Consider the following 18330-nt stretch of genomic DNA (forward strand, 5'->3'; position numbering starts at 1 on the left):
CTGAACGGGAGTTATATAAACTCAAAACACTACAATACTATGCATGACATTTTCAAGAAAATATTCGGACAGTTCAATGTAAGCAATAATCCGATTTATCCCAGTTAGATATATATATGGGATCGATTGTAATTGGTCTACTTAGAAACATTCATGTGCTTGACAAACTTGCAGAGAGGGCTAGTTGTGAACCAACAGTGAGGATAATAAGCACAAATTCCATTACATGCCAATACTGATGCAACACACAAAAGCAGGCACTTCTAGTTCGTCAAGAACAAGACGCACCAAATGTTTGCGGTGAGAACCTTAAGAGCACTATCTGGTGCTAAGCAAAGAAATTGGTCCGTGAAACTAGCCGATATACAGTGCAGTCCATTTATAACATGTGGGGATTGGGCTTCTTGAGATATCTGAGTGCGCGCTCGCTGCTGCCGTTTGCTCGTTAGAGGCCCCCCATGGGGTGTCCGCGAGAGGAATGTAGGCGGCCGCGCTGCTTGTCCTCCTTTCCAAGGGAAGCTCTGTTGAAGAACCGTTGTAAATCACCCTCCCTTCTGTTCTTCCCGCTTCGATCTCGCGTCCCCATTGGGTCACTCCCAGTGACAGCTTGGGGGCGTTGTTTCGGCAAGAGGCCCGAGGCGGAAATGAATGGGGAGATCGCCACCGACTCAGGCAGCAGAAAGGTGCGTAGATTTCGCCTCCCGGGTGCCCTGGCATTTGCCGGGGGACCAAGAGCGTGGGTGGTGTAACCTTGCGCACCTAGTGTGTATGCTTGAGTCCAGGCCCGAGCCTCCGGAGTCCCGTCGCCCGCCTGTGCGGCGCTCACGCGCTCCGGATTCGGGAGGGCCTGATCTGGCTGGTTCTCCGTCATCGCCGGCCATTGCCCGTGACGACGCGTGATGGACCATCGACGTGCGACCTGTGTCGTCAAGATGTGCTCTGCGCATTCCCCATCCTCCCTCGTGTTGTGTCGCGCGCGATCTAACCCATTGGTTGGCCGTGCGGCATGCTATCGCCCTTGGCTGTGCCGTCACGTGCGTATGTAGTCTTTGCTTTGCACGCGCGGCTCCGCGGGCCCACTTTCGGGTGCTGCGGCCGGGCTATGGGTTTTATACTGAGGTCTGGAGATCAGTGCAGTGTTATGTAATGCAGCTTCCTGTGTAATACACTTGTGCCCTCAAATAACTGCGCCTTCCTTCCTTCCTTCGGAGCGAGAGTGCAGGCGGGCGGCCAACAGTGGCTATGCCCTCAGCTTGCTCTGGCCCGAACCCGTGATATGTGGGCGAAGTACCACTCAATTAACACTTCGGCACGGGTTTGTAACCAACCCCACAAACGATACCACATATAACGATATATCAGTTATAACGATAAGGTGGCTAAGAGTATCAACTTATGCATTGAGGCTATGGAAAAAAAACATATTTAACGACATGTTCATGACCGAATATAGGATACAACGATCAGAATTTTGCCTTTTGGACATCGTTTTCCATGCAGTCAAAGTCCCCTTGAACGATGTCAAGATGGGGCGAAAACTTCGGATACGCGAGTTCGCCATGCCTGTCGCCATTTTTCCCGTGTGCACCAATTACGAAAGCCATGGAGAGCGAGCATCGCGAGTTGGTGGAAGCGCCGCATGACGGCACCAGTTGCTCCGTGTGTCGGCCACATCGCCTGCGCTACGGAAGGTGCACGGTGGAATGAGAGGGTAAAAAAAACGAAGCGGTGGTGCCCCTCGCGAGCCTGTATGAGAACAAGCACGGAAGCAGAGGGGCTGAGGCAGTCAGACCAGTGCTGTCCGCCTGTCGAAGATGGCGCCGACGAAGCGCAAAGCTGTGACGCCGGAGACTAAGCAACGAATTTCGGAGCAGTCTCGCAGTGGCTTCAAAGTGAGCGCGCTCGTCAAAAAGCATGGGCTCGCACAGCCGACATTATCGACGATTTTGAAAATGGATAGCGCGGCGATTATGAAGGCTGGAGCCAACGGTCATGCCGACCAACGGAAAAGGGTTAGGGACCCTTTGTATGCTGACATTGAAGAGGCATTACCAGTGGTTCCTTCCAGAAATGGTACGTCCATGGAGGAGTTCTTAAGCGCAGGTAGCGCTGCTATGTTCTGCGAGGAGGTCACCAATGAGGCGATCGCCGAGAATGTGTCGTCACGACAGAGTGCGGCGTTGTGCGACGGCAGCAGCGACAGCGACGACAAAATTGACACTGGCCCACCTTCGACACCGATGACTACGCAAAGTGCGCTGTGCAAGATCGAATCACTCATCAACTTTATTAACGCGAAAGGGTTGCCGCCAGTGTACGCACAGCAGCTGGATGCAATGCACACTGCAGTAGTGAAACTGCAACTGCCACACAAGCAAGTGCCCATCTCAAATTACTTTAGCGCACGTAATGCTTGAGGTGCTTGTTAAACTTGACAAATAAACACATTGTTTCTCAAATCGTACGTTCTGCAATTACTGTTCTTCAGCGCAAGTGTAAAAGTTGAGTCAGGAGCTACAAAGGTATGTTTGGCAGCCATTTTTATGGCAGTCCAGATATAGCGATGATCGTTATAACAATCATTTTTTCTGGATTTTTCGATATCGCTATAAGTGGACTGCACTGTAATTGGTACATTTCTATCATAAAACCTTGTATGTGCATCTTGTCTGGTTTTTACAAGTACACTAAAAAAAAAAGCCACGAGATGCTGCACTAGACTGACAGCTTATCGTTTGTGGACAATTAAATTAATTAAACTGACAATGGAAATTAAAGGCACGCCATGCAACACAACAAAAAGTACTTTCAACACTTTTCTTTTACATGCTGAGCTAATGGTCTTACTATCAACTCACATCCAAAACCCTACAGCATGCTTCAATGTTACTGCCTGATGTTGCCATAAAAAAAAGCACATACACTGTTATGTTCGCCGCTGACATGAAACGAGGAGTTTGTGGACACAAGAAAACTTATTCCCACTCGACTCCAGGGGGATAAGCATTTGGCGCCCGCCACAGTCACCTCGCTTTAGACAGGGTGGTGGCCAGAGAAAAGAAAGGGGGAGAGATAGAAGATGCTTCTTGTGGGGTGGAAAAGATGAAAGTGTGCTCCCTCTGGGGTGTTGGATGCAAAAGATGGGTGGGTGTGTGCACAGTGCTCACTGGCTCACCATACACAACTGACACCCAAAATTCTGGCTACATGTTTTCTTCTTTGAAATGGTGTGCAAGACATTAGTATACATGGACCACCACACAGAATTTACCTATGCACAGTAAATAATTTGTAACTGAATTTCCCATCTCATGTCATTTCAACTTTGGTTTAAGCAGATGAACAGCAGCTATGACGTCAAGGTTCAGTCTGCGTTACGTGCTGCATAAAAAAACCATGCTTTAATCTCAGCTTTGTCGTTTCAGTTCACTCTGACTCGTATGCTAGCCAGTCCCAAGAGGTGGAATGACAATGAGTGATTAGCTATAACATCGTAGTTTCTTTTATGCCTCACATGACATGAAGGCCCTGACATCATAGCCAACATTTGGCTCTAGGAACTGAAAAAAACATGAGAAAAGAAATTCAATCAAATTCTTTGCCTGGAATAGGTGGATTCCAAGTGGCAATTAAGTTTACTGATGTACTTGCAGTGGATTACTAGAAGGATAGAACACACAACCAATATTTGGTGTTAGTTCCTTGATTGAAACAACTGAAAAGACAACCTGGTGTCTGGAACAAGCAGCGAGCAGAGGTACACAATCCACGCATAGCCGATGCTGCAATCCCCAACCACACAGTACGCACAGAAGTAAATCTGTGTGAATGGATTTCTCAAGATTTGATCAGTTCTTTTTTATACGATTTTTCAGGTAATACGAATATTTATAATGGCCTCGTCACACCTGCATCACTGAGATTCTACTGTACTCCAGGATGAGCATGGTTTACCCTCAGAGCACCGATAGGGCCGGTAACGAGCAGGTAGGCGCCGATGATGGCCTCCACAGAGTCGGCCACGCTTTTGTCCGGCAGCTGTGACGTCATGCAGATTGGGACAGGCCCAGATGTGTCGCGGGGCGGCGGAATGTAGTTGGGCTGCTCCTTTGCAGCCTGGTATTCCTGCGTCCACAAGAGCATGACAGACATTACTATTATTATTCGCACAATTAGCACCGTAAACATTTGGTGAAAGTAGCCCCCAACATCTTATAACTGGCAACTAATAAAACGGCATTATATCAGCCAGACCCAGAAGTGATTAAACAGCTGGCGATGGCTAAAGAATGGCCCACAGAAAACTGAATTCAAGTTAATTAAGAAGCTCACGCAAAGGTGCTGCCGTCTGTCGGGTCGTTAAGCATACACTACCATCGGTGAAATGTTGGAGGGCTGCACTCACAGTGAACTACACATCTGGCAAGGGTAAAGGCAAACAGATTAAGCCATTGCTTAAAAGTTTACAGGTTTCTTTTTTACGTCGGTGTGGAAATAAACTTGTAAAGCAAGAGTATGGCAGTGCTCTTCACGGTAGTTATCAGCCTATTCCTTTTTTATTTCCTCGTGTCTGTCATTAATTTTCTTACCGAATAATAATAACAATAATAAAAAAGTAATAATGCCATCAGTTTTGATCAGCGCCGAAGCGCAACTGCTGTATGATGTAACATTCGACCCAATGCTACTTACCTGATAAGCCCCATAAAGTTGTTCTGTCGTCAACTTTTCCAGAATCTTGGTGTCTCTCTGAATGATCCAGAAGACGAAGTCAGTGTCCATCAACGTGTCTTCCACCCCTCCTTCAATGCAGTAGCCCGGTGGCAGCCAATTCCGATGTGGCACAAAGAGTTCTTGTGCCACCATTGACCCCACGTGCATTTTGCACCCAAGGTTGTGGAGGTTACGGTTGCAGATAACGCGGGCACGTGTCTGAGTCAGCAGTCCTTCCTGTGCGGACGTCGCGGCACAGAACAAGTCGATGGTCACCGTGAACTTCAGGAACGAATCGCCCAGCACTTCGAGGCGCTCGAGGTCAAAACCATCACCTGCCTTCGCAGACGTCACTGCTTCCAGCAAGAGGCCAGGGCTCGGACCGGGATTGCCGTTGAGCCTGGGCTGGTACTCAAATGACCGGGACAAACGAGGCATCCGAACCTCATCCACATTGCCATGGCTGGCGAGCAAAGCGCCAAACTCCACCTCATCGTAAGCCGCGAAGCTGATCGAAGCGCTCTTCGACACAGCACTCTGGAAGTCTAGGTTCGGCCATGGCCCTGAGAAAGTCCGTAGTCCGATGCCTGTTTCGACAGCAATGGAGGAGCGGAGTTCTTCCATGACAAGCAACTGGTTGAGGCGGTATAGGATACTGGGAAGACAGACTGCCTTGCGCCAGAGGCTTGCCGGGACGGGGTGGACGTCGCAGAATTCTGGAACGCGCAGCTCGGCACGCCTGCTCGTCGCTGTCTTCTTGATGAATACGTCACCCTTTCGATTCCGGTAGCGAGGGGTCAGAAGGTTGAGACGGACTTCGGTGAAGAACACCTCCAGCAACGGTTGCGTGGAGTCGGTCACATTCAAGTGGTGAACATGGGTGAGGTATTCGCGGAACGTGCTCTTACTCTCTTCACTGTCAACGTTGAGATCATGACGAATCCTCTTCAAGTAGTACGTGTGGTGCTTGTAGTTCGGAGGCGTGTAACGAGGAACCACTATGGCATCGTCAAAGACGTGGCTTTCAAACTTGTAGCCAGTTTCGGGCACGGGCCTTCTATTCATCCCTTTGAGAACAACGTCGACGAAGGACCAATCTATCACAGCAGCATCCTCGTCTGCACAGACAAATCAGTGACTGGTAAGCGCACTTAGGCGACTAGGAGCTGGAGTTCACATGACCACACAAAACAGCTTTCTCAGGCAGAGCTCCACAGTTTCAGATCACTTTCTCCACACAAACAATAATGTTTGTTTCACAACTTGTTCACGTTTGCAAGCTATGGTAAATGTCCACACACTATGTGGGATGAAATTTTAAATTTCAGTTCACTCATGTCTTGTTATGCCTGCCTCATAAATACAAGATTTATTTATCAAATTATCTTGTTCAATAGTTTACAAGAACATCAGGGATGTTAAAACAAATAAAATGCTTGGCACGCCAATATGCCCTCCAACAAGTGTGTTGGCAATCTGTCTTTGTTGCTCACCTTTTAACACTGGAGCGATGATGGGACCACTGGGTGCAGAATTCATGTTGAAGACAAGCAGTGGCCTCTCCTTCATCCGCAGCACGTCGTCCCAGATGAGGCGGTGAAAGCGCCGCAGCTTTTTACATTCCACCGCAGAAAGGCTCACAGTGCCTGCCCTCAACACCGACACCAACTCATCGCCGGACCGCGTGAAGATGGGAAAGCACGGCAACTGCAATAGCAAATGAGTTGCAACCATCGTCAAGACATGGCAATCTCAATCTGTCGCAGAAGTCAGAGACTAGTGCATATCATATTGCTAAGAAAAAAAAGAAAAATGATGGTCGATTTGCACAGTTAGGCCAAATGTGAATTCGGTGCACTAGCAGTTCAGTTTTCACTTTGGTTCTGGCGTTCAGAGCCAGTGCTCACGGGTGGCAGTAGTTTGGATAGCGATAATGGGTTAAAGGGTCCCTGAAAAGGGTGCTCGAGGTTGGCTATAAAATTCTCGCGTTATGTAGAGTACAGGCCAACGAGAGTTCATGCCGCGTACAAGACCTCAAAAGCGAGCTGATAATTTACAATACAATTTTAAAAACCCCCGCATCTGCGACTAGCGGCAACCTGCAGTGCTGGGCTTTCGGCCAAGTCCGCGCTTGTTACGTCAGCATTCGAGCTCGTTATGCCATGTAGCGCTCATTACGTCAGCAGCAGACTGCTAGCATTGGTTCGCACGCGTCGGCAGCCGGCGGAGTGGGCAAGTGCGAGGGACCGACAGACGAGCGCCGACATTTCAGCGTGCAAAAAGTGACGAGAGGAGAGGGAAAGGCACGAGACGTGGAAATTCAAAATTTCACTACAGATAACTCAGCTTCTACGAAGTGCATCTAAAAAAAGTTCTTGCTGGAGGATGTTTGTGAAGCAGCGCCCTTTAGCATCCTAGGCACATCGCACCTTTGTTAAGACCCCCTTTCACAGCCACTTTAATGTCCATATATGCGGAATTTGTCCTTTCCCCCCATTCATAGATTACTGGGAGTCTGCAGCGGTCTAGCAATGCGACACTGCCCTTCTATGGCAGGTGATGCCATTGGTGGGATTTGGGTTGCGACCGAAGTTCCTCTTCCCGTGTGCATGTGTGTGAACATGTGTGTGTGTAAGTGTTTGTGGCAGGGTGCTCACCTATATATATATATATATATATATGTGTGTATATATATATATTACGGGGTTAGTTCAGCAGCAGGGGACGATAGGCTGCACACAGAAGACGCACCAAAACCCAAGTCACTCAAGCACTATACTCCGTTTCAAACATCATGTGCAACGCTGTTAAAGCTAGCGCTCTTGTTTGCGCTGCCTGTATCCGCGACCAAAAAGTAGTGCGTTATTTGCGGTGAGCAAAACATAGTTAATACTTTTCCTGTAGGCTTAACACCTGACACATTTGCGATGATCTTGATTAAATGCACTGTTATTGCTGACAACACGCTGTCGCTTTCTCGTGTCACAGACCACTTGGGCACAGAACACGCGTGGAGTAACACGCTTCCCTCTATTTTCCCGTCGGGACTACTTCCGTACCTTTCACAGCGTTGCACCTTATGTATGAAATGGAGTATAGCTGCAGCGTCCTTGTCGTTGTCAACTGCCCAGCGACAGAACGTCCTCTTCACTTCGCAACTGTGTACCGTAACACTACTCCCTCTGCCGCACAGAGGAAGGCACAATCCTTGGGAGTCCTAAGGTGGTGTGGGCGAGAGGTAGGGTTTAAAACGGGTGACGTGCACAAGCTGCGTGGACGGGGACGCGGAAGGAGTTGCGGTGCAGTGGCGTGAGTTCGTAGGTCACACTGTTCAGTTGCCTCAAGACACAGCAAGAACCGACATAATTATGCAGGAGCTTCTCACACAGGCCCACACGGCGTGCAGGGAGCCTCTGTACCAGAGAGCCGGGAGGGTAGTGGACGTCACGGTGATAAAGGTCGTAACAGCGTTTTTGAGCGGACTGAGAAGCACGGAGACGATCCCTAGCGATTTGGCGGGCGGCGTCAGCACGGGCAATAGCGTCACAAGCATAACTGCTGGTGGAAGGGTCAGAAGGCAGTAAGTTCTCAAAGGGTGGCAATGGGTCACGGCCAAAGAGCAGGCAGAAGGGGGAGTATCTGGTGGCATCATGGCATGAGGAATTGTAAGCAAACGTCACGAAAGGTAAACTGATGTCTCAGTCAGGATGGTGGTCAGAAATATTACATAGACAGCATGTCTGTCAGGGTGCAGTTGAGGTGCTCAGTAAGGCCGTTTGTTTGGGGATGGTAGGCTGTCGTGAACTTGTGATGGGTGGAGCAGGAGCGGGGAAGATCATGGGCCACTTTAGAAAGTGAGCAGGGGCCTCGATCTGTACGCAGTTGACAACGAGTGCCATGAAGCAGGATGGCGTCATGGAGGAGAAAGTCGGCGATATCAGAGGCACAGCTGGTCGCGATAAAGCGCGTTATAGCGTACCGGGTAGTGTAATCAGCCACTACGGCAATCCACTTGTTCCCGGGAGTTGATGTGGGAAAAGGTTCAAGCAGATCAAGACCTACACGAAAAAATGAGTCAGTCGGAATGTCGATGGACTGAAGCTGGCCACGAGGCGGAAGCGGGGGCGTTTTCCGGCACTCACATTGATCACAGGCAGCAAGGTAACCACGGACAGAGTGGTAAAGGCCAGGCAAGAAGAACCGCCGGCGCACGCTGTCATACGTGTGGGACACGCTGAGGTGCCCTGCAGTAGGCCCGTCACGAAGCTGGGCAAGTACTGTCAAACGGAGGTGCATCGGGACGGCGAGCAAGAGGTCGGCGCCATCAGGGTGCATATTGCGACTCTACAGAGTATCGTGATGCAGCACAAACAGGCTCAGAGCAGGATCGGAAAGGGCGCTGCAGAGGCGGTCGATTATGGGGCGCAGACATGGATCACGGCGCTGCTCGACATAAAATTGAAACCAAAGCATCGCACCATAAATAAAGGCGAGACAAACGAGATATCAGGCATGCTACAGCGTGGTTGCATTTTTGCTGCATGTCTCCGTCGCATTGCTCTTGGTGCTGGCCTTGAGCAGCTGCTATGCCAACACACAAAACCAGCATCCCCACCCCGCGTGAGGCGGCCGATGGTGGCTGTCGATGAGCAGCAAACTGGCACCGGCCCACTCTTCACACGTCGTCGCAGATTGCGTCAGCTGATAAGCGGCGGCGGCCCGATAACGCATTTGCTTTCTACTCTTTCTTTTTACTTTCAACTAAGCACTCGGCGCTCAAGGGAGCGTCGATAGTTGACGGAAGGGCCGCTGTTCTTATTGCGGCGGCACAACCACTCGGAAGCACAGCGGTGCCAAGGAGTGTCGGTAGCTGACAGAAGAGCCGACGCCACTCACGCGTAGTTTCTCTTTGGCTCTGAAACATCTGACTACTGTCGGCCACGTTTCACAAGTGTTTAATGTAGTGCTTTGTCATTCACCATTTGCACTCTGGGTCTGGTAAGCGACCGGAGCTTGTTCACGGCTACATTCAAGATGGCTGTCATTCTTTGCACCAAAGAACCGAAGTGCGCGCCAGGCTGCAAGTTCGACGTCCGCAACGAGTGATACAGGCGTAGCAGCTGCAGCGAGATAAAATTTTCAGCTGTTTCATGTGATGTCGTGATGTGGCTGTTTGAGAAAGGCGGGATTTTGCTGCATGACGATGTTAGAACGACGAGCTGTGAGACCACAGCTGCAATCATGGCGGTAGCGCTAGTGAGGACGACGGCGCAAGTGTGGACGAGTAATCTAGTGACTAATACATTTTAGTTTTGAAATGTGCCCACGGGCGCACCCATGCAGGGCAGCCAATACCAGTTGCCGATAAGCAGAGACCGGAAGATAGTGCTATCGCGTTCTATTATTAAAGGCCAAGTGCAAACGACATCCATTTTTTTTTAAGAAATGTAATGTGGGGGGGGGGGGGGGGGGGGTTGACTTACATTTGTGTAAATAAGGCTCATAATGTATGTATACATATATATATATAGGCTTTTTAAGGTAAAAATATGGCTTTTGCGGCAGTGTATTGCCAGGCTTGGTGGATGCCAGAAAACCAGACTACACGAGAAGAACTCCAAAACCAAACTGGAAAGTATTCACCAGTGGCTATAACCACGCTCACTCAATACAGCAGGCCAATTCCCCAATTCTTTTGGTCATCCAACCTGACACAGTAGTCGCCTAAGGAAGTAAAAAACAACTGTCAATTTGTGTAGTTAGGCCAAATCTGAATTAGGTGCGCCAGCGCTGTGTGGCCACTGTTTTGCATTGTTTATCGTCTACTTGCCACTTAGGCCACGTGGCCTTGTAACATCATCACAACCTGCCACAGATGAGTGCATGCGCGCGCGCGCGCGCACGCACGCACGCACGCACGCACACGCACACGCACACACACACACACACACACACACACACACACACACACACACACACACACAGCTAGGTAGTGTTGCAAATGGGTTGCAAGCCCCAAGGGTAGCGTTGGCCTGGGGCACAGCTGGAAACATCCGAAGGTCCCCGGCAAAGGATGAGTCGACTGGCAACAGAACAACTTGTTTATTCTGGCATCGCAAAAGAGCAGCCGGTCAGGGCGACCACGTTACTCGAAGGAAGAAATCGAAGTCTCCCTTTGGCGTCCGGGGCAGCGGCTTTTATACCCTCGGAGTCGAGGGCAAGAAGGAACGGCTTGGGATGATTCGCACGAGACGGCGATGCACGGACATGTTGAGACGTGAAGTGACGCGTCCGCCGGGCCGGCGCCGGTCAGACCTCCTCGCCTCCCAGTTGGGGAGCTCCTCTCCCCGGCTGCCGCGCTTTGACAAGCGTGGGCACCAACATGCACACACACACACACACGCACACACGACGACACGTGGCATTGAAACCTGCCTGGACGCGCTTGGCGGGAGGCGTTACGGCAGCACTGAACGGGCCCAAAATGACCGCCACTTTGAACGAAGCCCCGGCGTCCGTTGCATCCGCGCCGGCTATACCGCGCGTCGTAGGCGAAACGTAACAGACCGCCCCGCCGGGAGAAGGAGATCCCGATGGTCAGGGGACTGCATCCGTTGTCCAGAGGGATGTCGCTCGATGATGCTCGTAATCGAAATCTGTCGTCCCTCGGCGTTGCATGAGCGCAGCGCACAGAGAAGGCCTCGTTCTCAGGTTCAGGTTCACACAGGGCACTGCAAAGTGACTTCGGGAGAGTTGCGATATTTGTGCTCGTTCCCAGCAAGCGTTAGAACTACGCCGAAACGCAACCGCTCAGTCAGCAAGCACGAGACAACCCTCACTAAGCTCTGCCAGGCTCTTTCCCCTTTTATACTACTGCCTAGTTCCTTACAGTAGTCAAGCAGCACTCAGAACGCGTCCACAAATTAGAAAATTGCACTAGAAAGCACATAATCACTTTGAAACACTAAACAAAAGCAATATGTTAAAAATCCTGCCTCAGGAAGAAAACATCAGTAACAACCAACTTTGAGGCGGATTCCCACGTTAGGGGCTTCGACTTAAGCCATCGCCGTTACCGTTGAGACTCCCCTTTTTGTAACGCACCTCAAAGGAATATTGTTGCAAAGCGAGGCTCCAGCGCAGGAGGTGGTCATTTTTGGAAGAGATGGTCTGCAGCCATTGGAGAGGGCAGTGATCCGTCTCAATGATAAACCTCGAGCCGGCAAGATAGCATGACAATTTCTGAACGGCCCACACGAGACACGCACACTCTTTCTCGGTGGCGCTGTACGGCTGCTCACGACAGGTCAGCTTACGACTAGCATACAGGACGGGGTGTTCCGTTTCTCCATTTTCCTGTTGGCACAGTACAACGCCCATGCCTCGCTCACTAGCATCGCACTGAACAACGAACCCTTTTGTGTAGTCTGGCGATCGTAGCACAGGCTGGCTTGTTAGGGCGCTCTTTAGGGCGCTAAAAGCTCTTTCCTTTGTCTCGCTCCAGACGACTGTTTGGGGCTCTGTTTTTCTTAGAGCATCCGTCAGGGGAGCCGCGATATCGGAGTACCTGGGGATGTACCTCTGATAGTAGCCGGCGACACCTAAGAATGACCAAATATCGGTCTTCGTGCGCGGTTGCGGGAAGTCTCGCACAGCGGCCACCTTTATTTCAGAGGGGCGGCGACAACCCTGTCCAATCACGTGACCGAGGTAGACAACCTCGGCCTGTGCTAATTGGCACTTGGGAGCCTTGACTGTCAAGCCCGCTTCGCGCAGGCGGGTTAGCACTGCCCGCAAGTGTGCCATATGCTCAGACCAGGATGCGGAGAATATCGCTACGTCGTCTAAATACGGTAAAGCGAATTCTTCCTGTCCCCGCAACACTTTGTCCATGAGGCTCGAAAAGCAGTATGGCGCGTTCTTCAAACCAAAACTCAAAACTTTAGGACGGAATGTTCCCATTGGTGAAATGAACGCCGCATACCTACCAGCCTCTTCTGTAAGTGGAACCTGCCAATAACCCCTGACAAGATCTAGGGTGGAAATAAACTGAGCGCTACTAACTTTCTCAAGGCGCTCCTCGATGTTAGGGATCGGATAAATTTGATCCTTAGTGATGGAATTAAGCCTGCGGTAGTCGACGCAAGGACGAGGTTCCTTGCCCGATACCTCAACTAAAATCAAAGGGGAGGTATAATCACTCTCACCCGCCTCAATAACACCGAGCTGTAGCATTTTCTTTACCTCAGCCTCCATAATATCGCGCTGGCGGGGTGACACCCGGTACGCCTTGGATCGTACTGGCTCTGGCGAGGTAAGTTCTATATCATGAGTAAGGACAGAAGTCCTACCAGGCCTCTCAGAGAACTGACCTTGAAACTCTTGTAAGAGTTGGTGTAGTTCGGTTTTCTGCTCAGCCGACAGCGGTGCTTTAATGATTAAGTCACTAATGACCTGATCAGTGTCTTCCCTGTTCGTCACTGAGCCTAGTCCCGGAAGCTCGACCGGAAGCTGTTCGGGAACGTTTACCATCATACACACCACTGCTTCCCGTTGTCTATAGGGTTTGAGCAGATTACAGTGGTAAACTTGCTGTGCTTTCCGTTTTCCTGGCAGACTCACCACGTAGTTAACATCCGACAGTTTTTGAACAATCCGTGCTGGGCCCTCCCACTGCACGTCGAGTTTGTTTTTTAGCGATGTGCGCAATATCATTACCTCATCGCCCACCTCAAAACGACGGGCCCTGGCTGTCCGATCATAATAAACCTTGGCCCTCTGCTGGGCCTTTGCCATTGCTTCACCTGACAACTCCTGTGCCCTTCTTAAGCGTTCGAGGAGACTAAGCACGTACTCGACCACGACTGGGTCGTCGCCCCTGCCTTCCCACGAGTCTCGAAGCATGCGAAGCGGAGACCGCAGCGAGCGACCGTACACCAGCTCAGCTGGCGAAAACCCCGTAGCCGCATGCGGCGCGGTCCTTAATGCAAACATCACCCCAGGCAGACACAGCTCCCAATCACTTTGTCGCTCAAAACACAATGCTCTCAACACGCGGTTCATGACGGAGTGGAGCTTCTCAACGGAATTCGACTGTGGGTGGTACACTGAGCTGTGTAACAGCTTTACCCCACACGTTTCGAGAAAGGCTGTCGTCAAAGCGCTAGTAAACACTGTGCCCTGATCTGACTGGATTTCCGCAGGAAAACCAACTCGCGCAAATATGGACAGTAGTGCATTGACTATCTCAACTGAGCTGAGTTCTTTAAGCGGCACTGCTTCAGGGAACTTTGTCGCTGGGCAGATCACAGTCAAAATGTGTCTGTACCCCGTGGCTGTTACCGGCAGAGGTCCCACTGTATCAATAACGAGCCGTCTAAAAGGCTCCGTAATGATAGGTACCAACTTCAACGGCGCCCTCGATTTGTCCCCTGGTTTGCCAACCCGCTGACAGGTGTCACATGTCCTCACAAAGTGTTCTACGTCACGAAAACACCCTGGCCAATAGTACTCTTGCAAGAGACGGTCCTTAGTCTTCTTAACTCCTAGGTGTCCGGACCACGAACCGCCATGCGACAAGCGCAACAGATCCTGACGGTAACACTGAGGCACGATCAGCTGATCGAACTCCACTCCTCTGCGGTCTAGATACTTCCGGTACAGGACCCCACCTCTTTCCACAAAACGAGCATTTTTCTTGGCGATACCTTCCTTGACATTGCAGCGCATGTTTTCTAGGCTGCCATCCTTTTTTTGCTCGGCTATCAAAGCCGACCGGCTGACTTTTAGCAACCTATTAAGTCCATCGGACGTAGGCGCGATGAGCAAATCTGCAGATAGCTCTTCTAACTTTCCCGTGTCGGGCATTTCCTCTCCAGTACCTGGTGCCTTCAACGCTACAGGCTCAATTTTATTCAGTTCGGACGTGCTCTGAGTATCAGCTTGCTGCGCCTCCGACCCTTTCTCATTGTTCGACAACGTCGGCCCCGCAACTACCGCCTTTGCAGCGAGCTCCCGAACTCTCGATCTGGTTAAGGCCTGAACGCTAGCCTCACCAAACAAAAGCCCCTTCTCGCGCAGTAGGTGATCAGACCTGTTCGAAAATAGGTACGGGTACTGGGGGGGCAGCATAGATGACACTGCGGCCTCCGTCTCAATTGCTCCGAAAGGTCCTTCAATAACCACTTTTGCTACGGGCAGACACACGCTGTGAGCTTCCACGGCTTGCTTGATCCATGCGCACTCGCCCGTGAACATATCGGGTTCTACGTAAGATGGGTGAACTACATCCATTGTAGCTGCGGAATCACGAAGCACTCGGCACTCTTTCCCGTTCCGGAGGAAGTCTCGCATGTAAGGCTCGAGAAGCTTCATGTTCTCGTCAGTGCTGCATAATGACAAAAACACAACTTTTGTTTTTGTTTCTGGACACTGCGCCGAAAAGTGACCCGGCTTCTGGCACGTATAACACACGCGCGCTTGCCTCGTCTCGAACCGCTTTCTGCGTTCGGCTTCAGCTGCCGCAGTCTCCTTACGTTCGGTCGGACTGCTTTCACACGCATCCGCACTACGTGTGTCCCCCCTTGCTCTCATGGGTGTGAACTTCGGCCTCTCAGACTTGGAGCCAAATTCACCCTTTTGACCGTCCTTAGCTCCGCGAGCCCGACGCGTCACAAACTCCTCGGCTAGCTCGGCGGCTTTAGCCACTGTACTAACGTCTGGCCTATCCAAGACCCAGTACCGCACGTTCTCAGGTAACCGACTATAAAACTGTTCTAGCCCGAAACACTGCAGAATTTTCTCGTGGTCACCAAACGCTTTCTCTTCTTTGAGCCACTCCTGCATGTTTGACATAAGCCTGTAGGCAAACTCTGTATATGACTCGCTTCTGCCTTTTTCATTTTCCCGAAACTTCCGACGGAACGCCTCCGCTGACAACCTGTACTTTTTTAGCAGACTCGATTTCACTTGGTCGAAATCCTCTGCCTCCTCTCTCTTCAAGCGAGCGACTACGTCGGCAGCCTCGCCAGGTAACAAAGTGAGCAAGCGCTGTGGCCACGTTTCCTGAGAGAACCCCTGCTTCTCGCACGTTCGCTCAAAGTTAACCAGGAACAAACCAATGTCCTCTCCAAGCTTAAACGGCCGCATCAGGTCAGTCATTTTGAACGATACCCATTCTCCTGCACCGTGTGCCTGACTTCCATTACGAGCGCGTTCCATCTCTACCTCGAGACGCTTCATTTCCAAAGCGTGTTGACGGTCGCGCTCTTCTTTCTCTTTTTGCTCTTTACGTTCGCGCTCGTCTTTCTCTTTTTCTTCTTGTTCTTTACGTTCGCGCTCGTCTTTCTCTTTCTCTTTTTGTTCCCTCTCCTCAATGGTCTCAAGGCATTCCGACAGCTCGTCATCCTCAGCCTCCAACTCAAGAATAGCCCTTAGCAGTTCTGGTTTTTTGAGTTTGTCTGAGACATCCAGACCCAACTCTCTTGCAAGCTCCAGCAATTTCGGTTTGCGCAACGACTTCAAATCCATGGCTGCTCCGAATGCTGATTTCTCTACTGCCTACTATTGTCTTGCCGCAAACTAACCCGGCAGCAACGACAACCACAATTACCAGCTCTGTTTCTGACACTAACAAAAGCCTGGCAAAACTCAGAAGAAGAAAGTCCCGCACTCACCAAACCTCGCAGCCAAGAATTCAGAGCAGTCGTTCCGCTGCAGGCAACCAGTCATCACACAGGGCTCGTTGCACTGCTCCCGGATGGTCGTTGTGCTGCTCAGCATACAGTTGACCGCATATCTTCGCTGCTGGCCTCCGTTGTCGGGATCTCACCGCTGGCAACCAGTTGTTGCAAATGGGTTGCAAGCCCCAACGGTAGCGTTGGCCTGGCGGCCTGGGGCACAGCTGGAAACATCCGAAGGTCCCCGGCAAAGGATGAGTCGACTGGCAACAGAACAACTTGTTTATTCTGGCATCGCAAAAGAGCAGCCGGTCAGGGCGACCACGTTACTCGAAGGAAGAAATCGAAGTCTCCCTTTGGCGTCCGGGGCAGCGGCTTTTATACCCTCGGAGTCGAGGGCAAGAAGGAACGGCTTGGGATGAGACGCACGAGACGGCGACGCACGGACATGTTGAGACGTGAAGTGACGCGTCCGCCGGGCCGGCGCCGGTCAGACCTCCTCGCCTCCCAGTTGGGGAGCTCCTCTCCCCGGCTGCCGCGCTTTGACAAGCGTGGGCACCAACATGCACACACACACACACGCGACGACACGTGGCATTGAAACCTGCCTGGACGCGCTTGGCGGGAGGCGTTACGGCAGCACTGAACGGGCCCAAAATGACCGCCACTTTGAACGAAGCCGCGGCGTCTGTTGCATCCGCGCCGGCTATACCGCGCGTCGTAGGCGAAACGTAACATTAGGCTGCCCCCAAACTGGTGGGCAGCATGCTACAAAGCAGGCTTTTGACAAACAAAAAGCTAACGAACGGCGGCTAAATGCAGGAAATGGCCACTAAAAGTGCTAATGCATTAATAACAACTACTGTCTGCACATATTTCAATGGAGACAAAATGCAAGGATTCCCATGTGCTGTTATGCTAAACTTGCAGCCAAAGGAGGACAAAGCCCTTTGAAAAAGCCGCACAAGAAGCACAATTTAAGCGATGAGGTCATTTTGAGCACTTGTTGATGTTGATGTACGCACACAGGAACACACACAAAAAAATTGGCAGTGGTTTAACTCGTATAAGCCTAGTGAGACAAGAGTGAAAACTCCATTAGACTTGTCTAAGCTTGGTTAGATGCTCGAAACGCGCCTAACCAAGCGAAATGCATTTCAAAGTCTAAACACGTTTTAGGCACACTGCCAGTCAGGCTATCATCCATGGCGAAACTGCATGTGAGAGCGGCATCGGACCCAGAAAGGGGGGGTCTCAATAAAGGTGCGATATGTCTGGGGTGTTAAAAGACGACGGTTCATAATTATCCCCAGCAAGAATTATTTTAATGCGTTTTGTGGAAGCTGAGTTATATGCAGACAAAATTTGAACTTCCGCGTCTTTGCGCCTTTCCCTCTCCTCTCATACGCCAAAACGGCGGCGCTCCTCCGCTGGCCCCACTCACTCTGCCTCTCCCCTACCTCCGCCGGATGAGACGCGCGCGGAGTGGGCGCGGCCGCGGTAGCGCATGATGTCTGAAAGAATTTGGCGCTGTGAACCAATGATAACCCCTGGCTGCTGACGTTATTTGCAAGATGTGACGTCATCTGCCAGGTTTTCATACGAACGCCCGGCACCGCGTGTCGCCGCGAGGTGCAAAAGCGGGAGTTTTTAAAAATGTATTGTAAAATTTCCCACTCGCTTTCGAGGTCTCATACACGGCATAGACGCTCAGTGGCCTGTACTCTACATAGTGCAAGCATTTTAAAGCCAAGCTCAAACACCCCTTTCTGTGGCCTTTTACATGAATGCCAAGTCACATGCATAATCACATGACCACATCTGGCAAAGCGGTGGTTGGTGCACCGCAGTCAGAGCAGCGGCGAGTCACATGCTCTGATGTCACAACCAGACCTCCGGCACTCCTCCTGCTGAAGGCCAAACTGCGACACCCGATGAC

The 18330-nt window shown here is 51.0% G+C and overlaps 1 protein-coding gene across 1 annotated transcript in view; it reads right to left on the reverse strand.

The window, feature by feature from the left end:
* The window catches only part of LOC144132774 (endoribonuclease Dicer-L-like), a 67511-nt gene that overhangs the window by 12560 nt on the left and 36621 nt on the right, over window positions 1–18330 (reverse strand). The window contains exons 14-16 of the mRNA XM_077665422.1: window positions 6207–6420; window positions 4693–5831; window positions 3955–4125 (exon numbers count right to left, since the gene is read on the reverse strand). Of these exons, the coding sequence (XP_077521548.1) occupies window positions 3955–4125; window positions 4693–5831; window positions 6207–6420 (1524 nt within the window). The remainder of the gene's footprint in view (window positions 1–3954; window positions 4126–4692; window positions 5832–6206; window positions 6421–18330) is intronic.

This window comes from Amblyomma americanum, chromosome 5 (genome assembly GCF_052857255.1).
Source record: "Amblyomma americanum isolate KBUSLIRL-KWMA chromosome 5, ASM5285725v1, whole genome shotgun sequence".
Classification (NCBI taxonomy): Eukaryota; Metazoa; Arthropoda; class Arachnida; order Ixodida; family Ixodidae; genus Amblyomma; species Amblyomma americanum.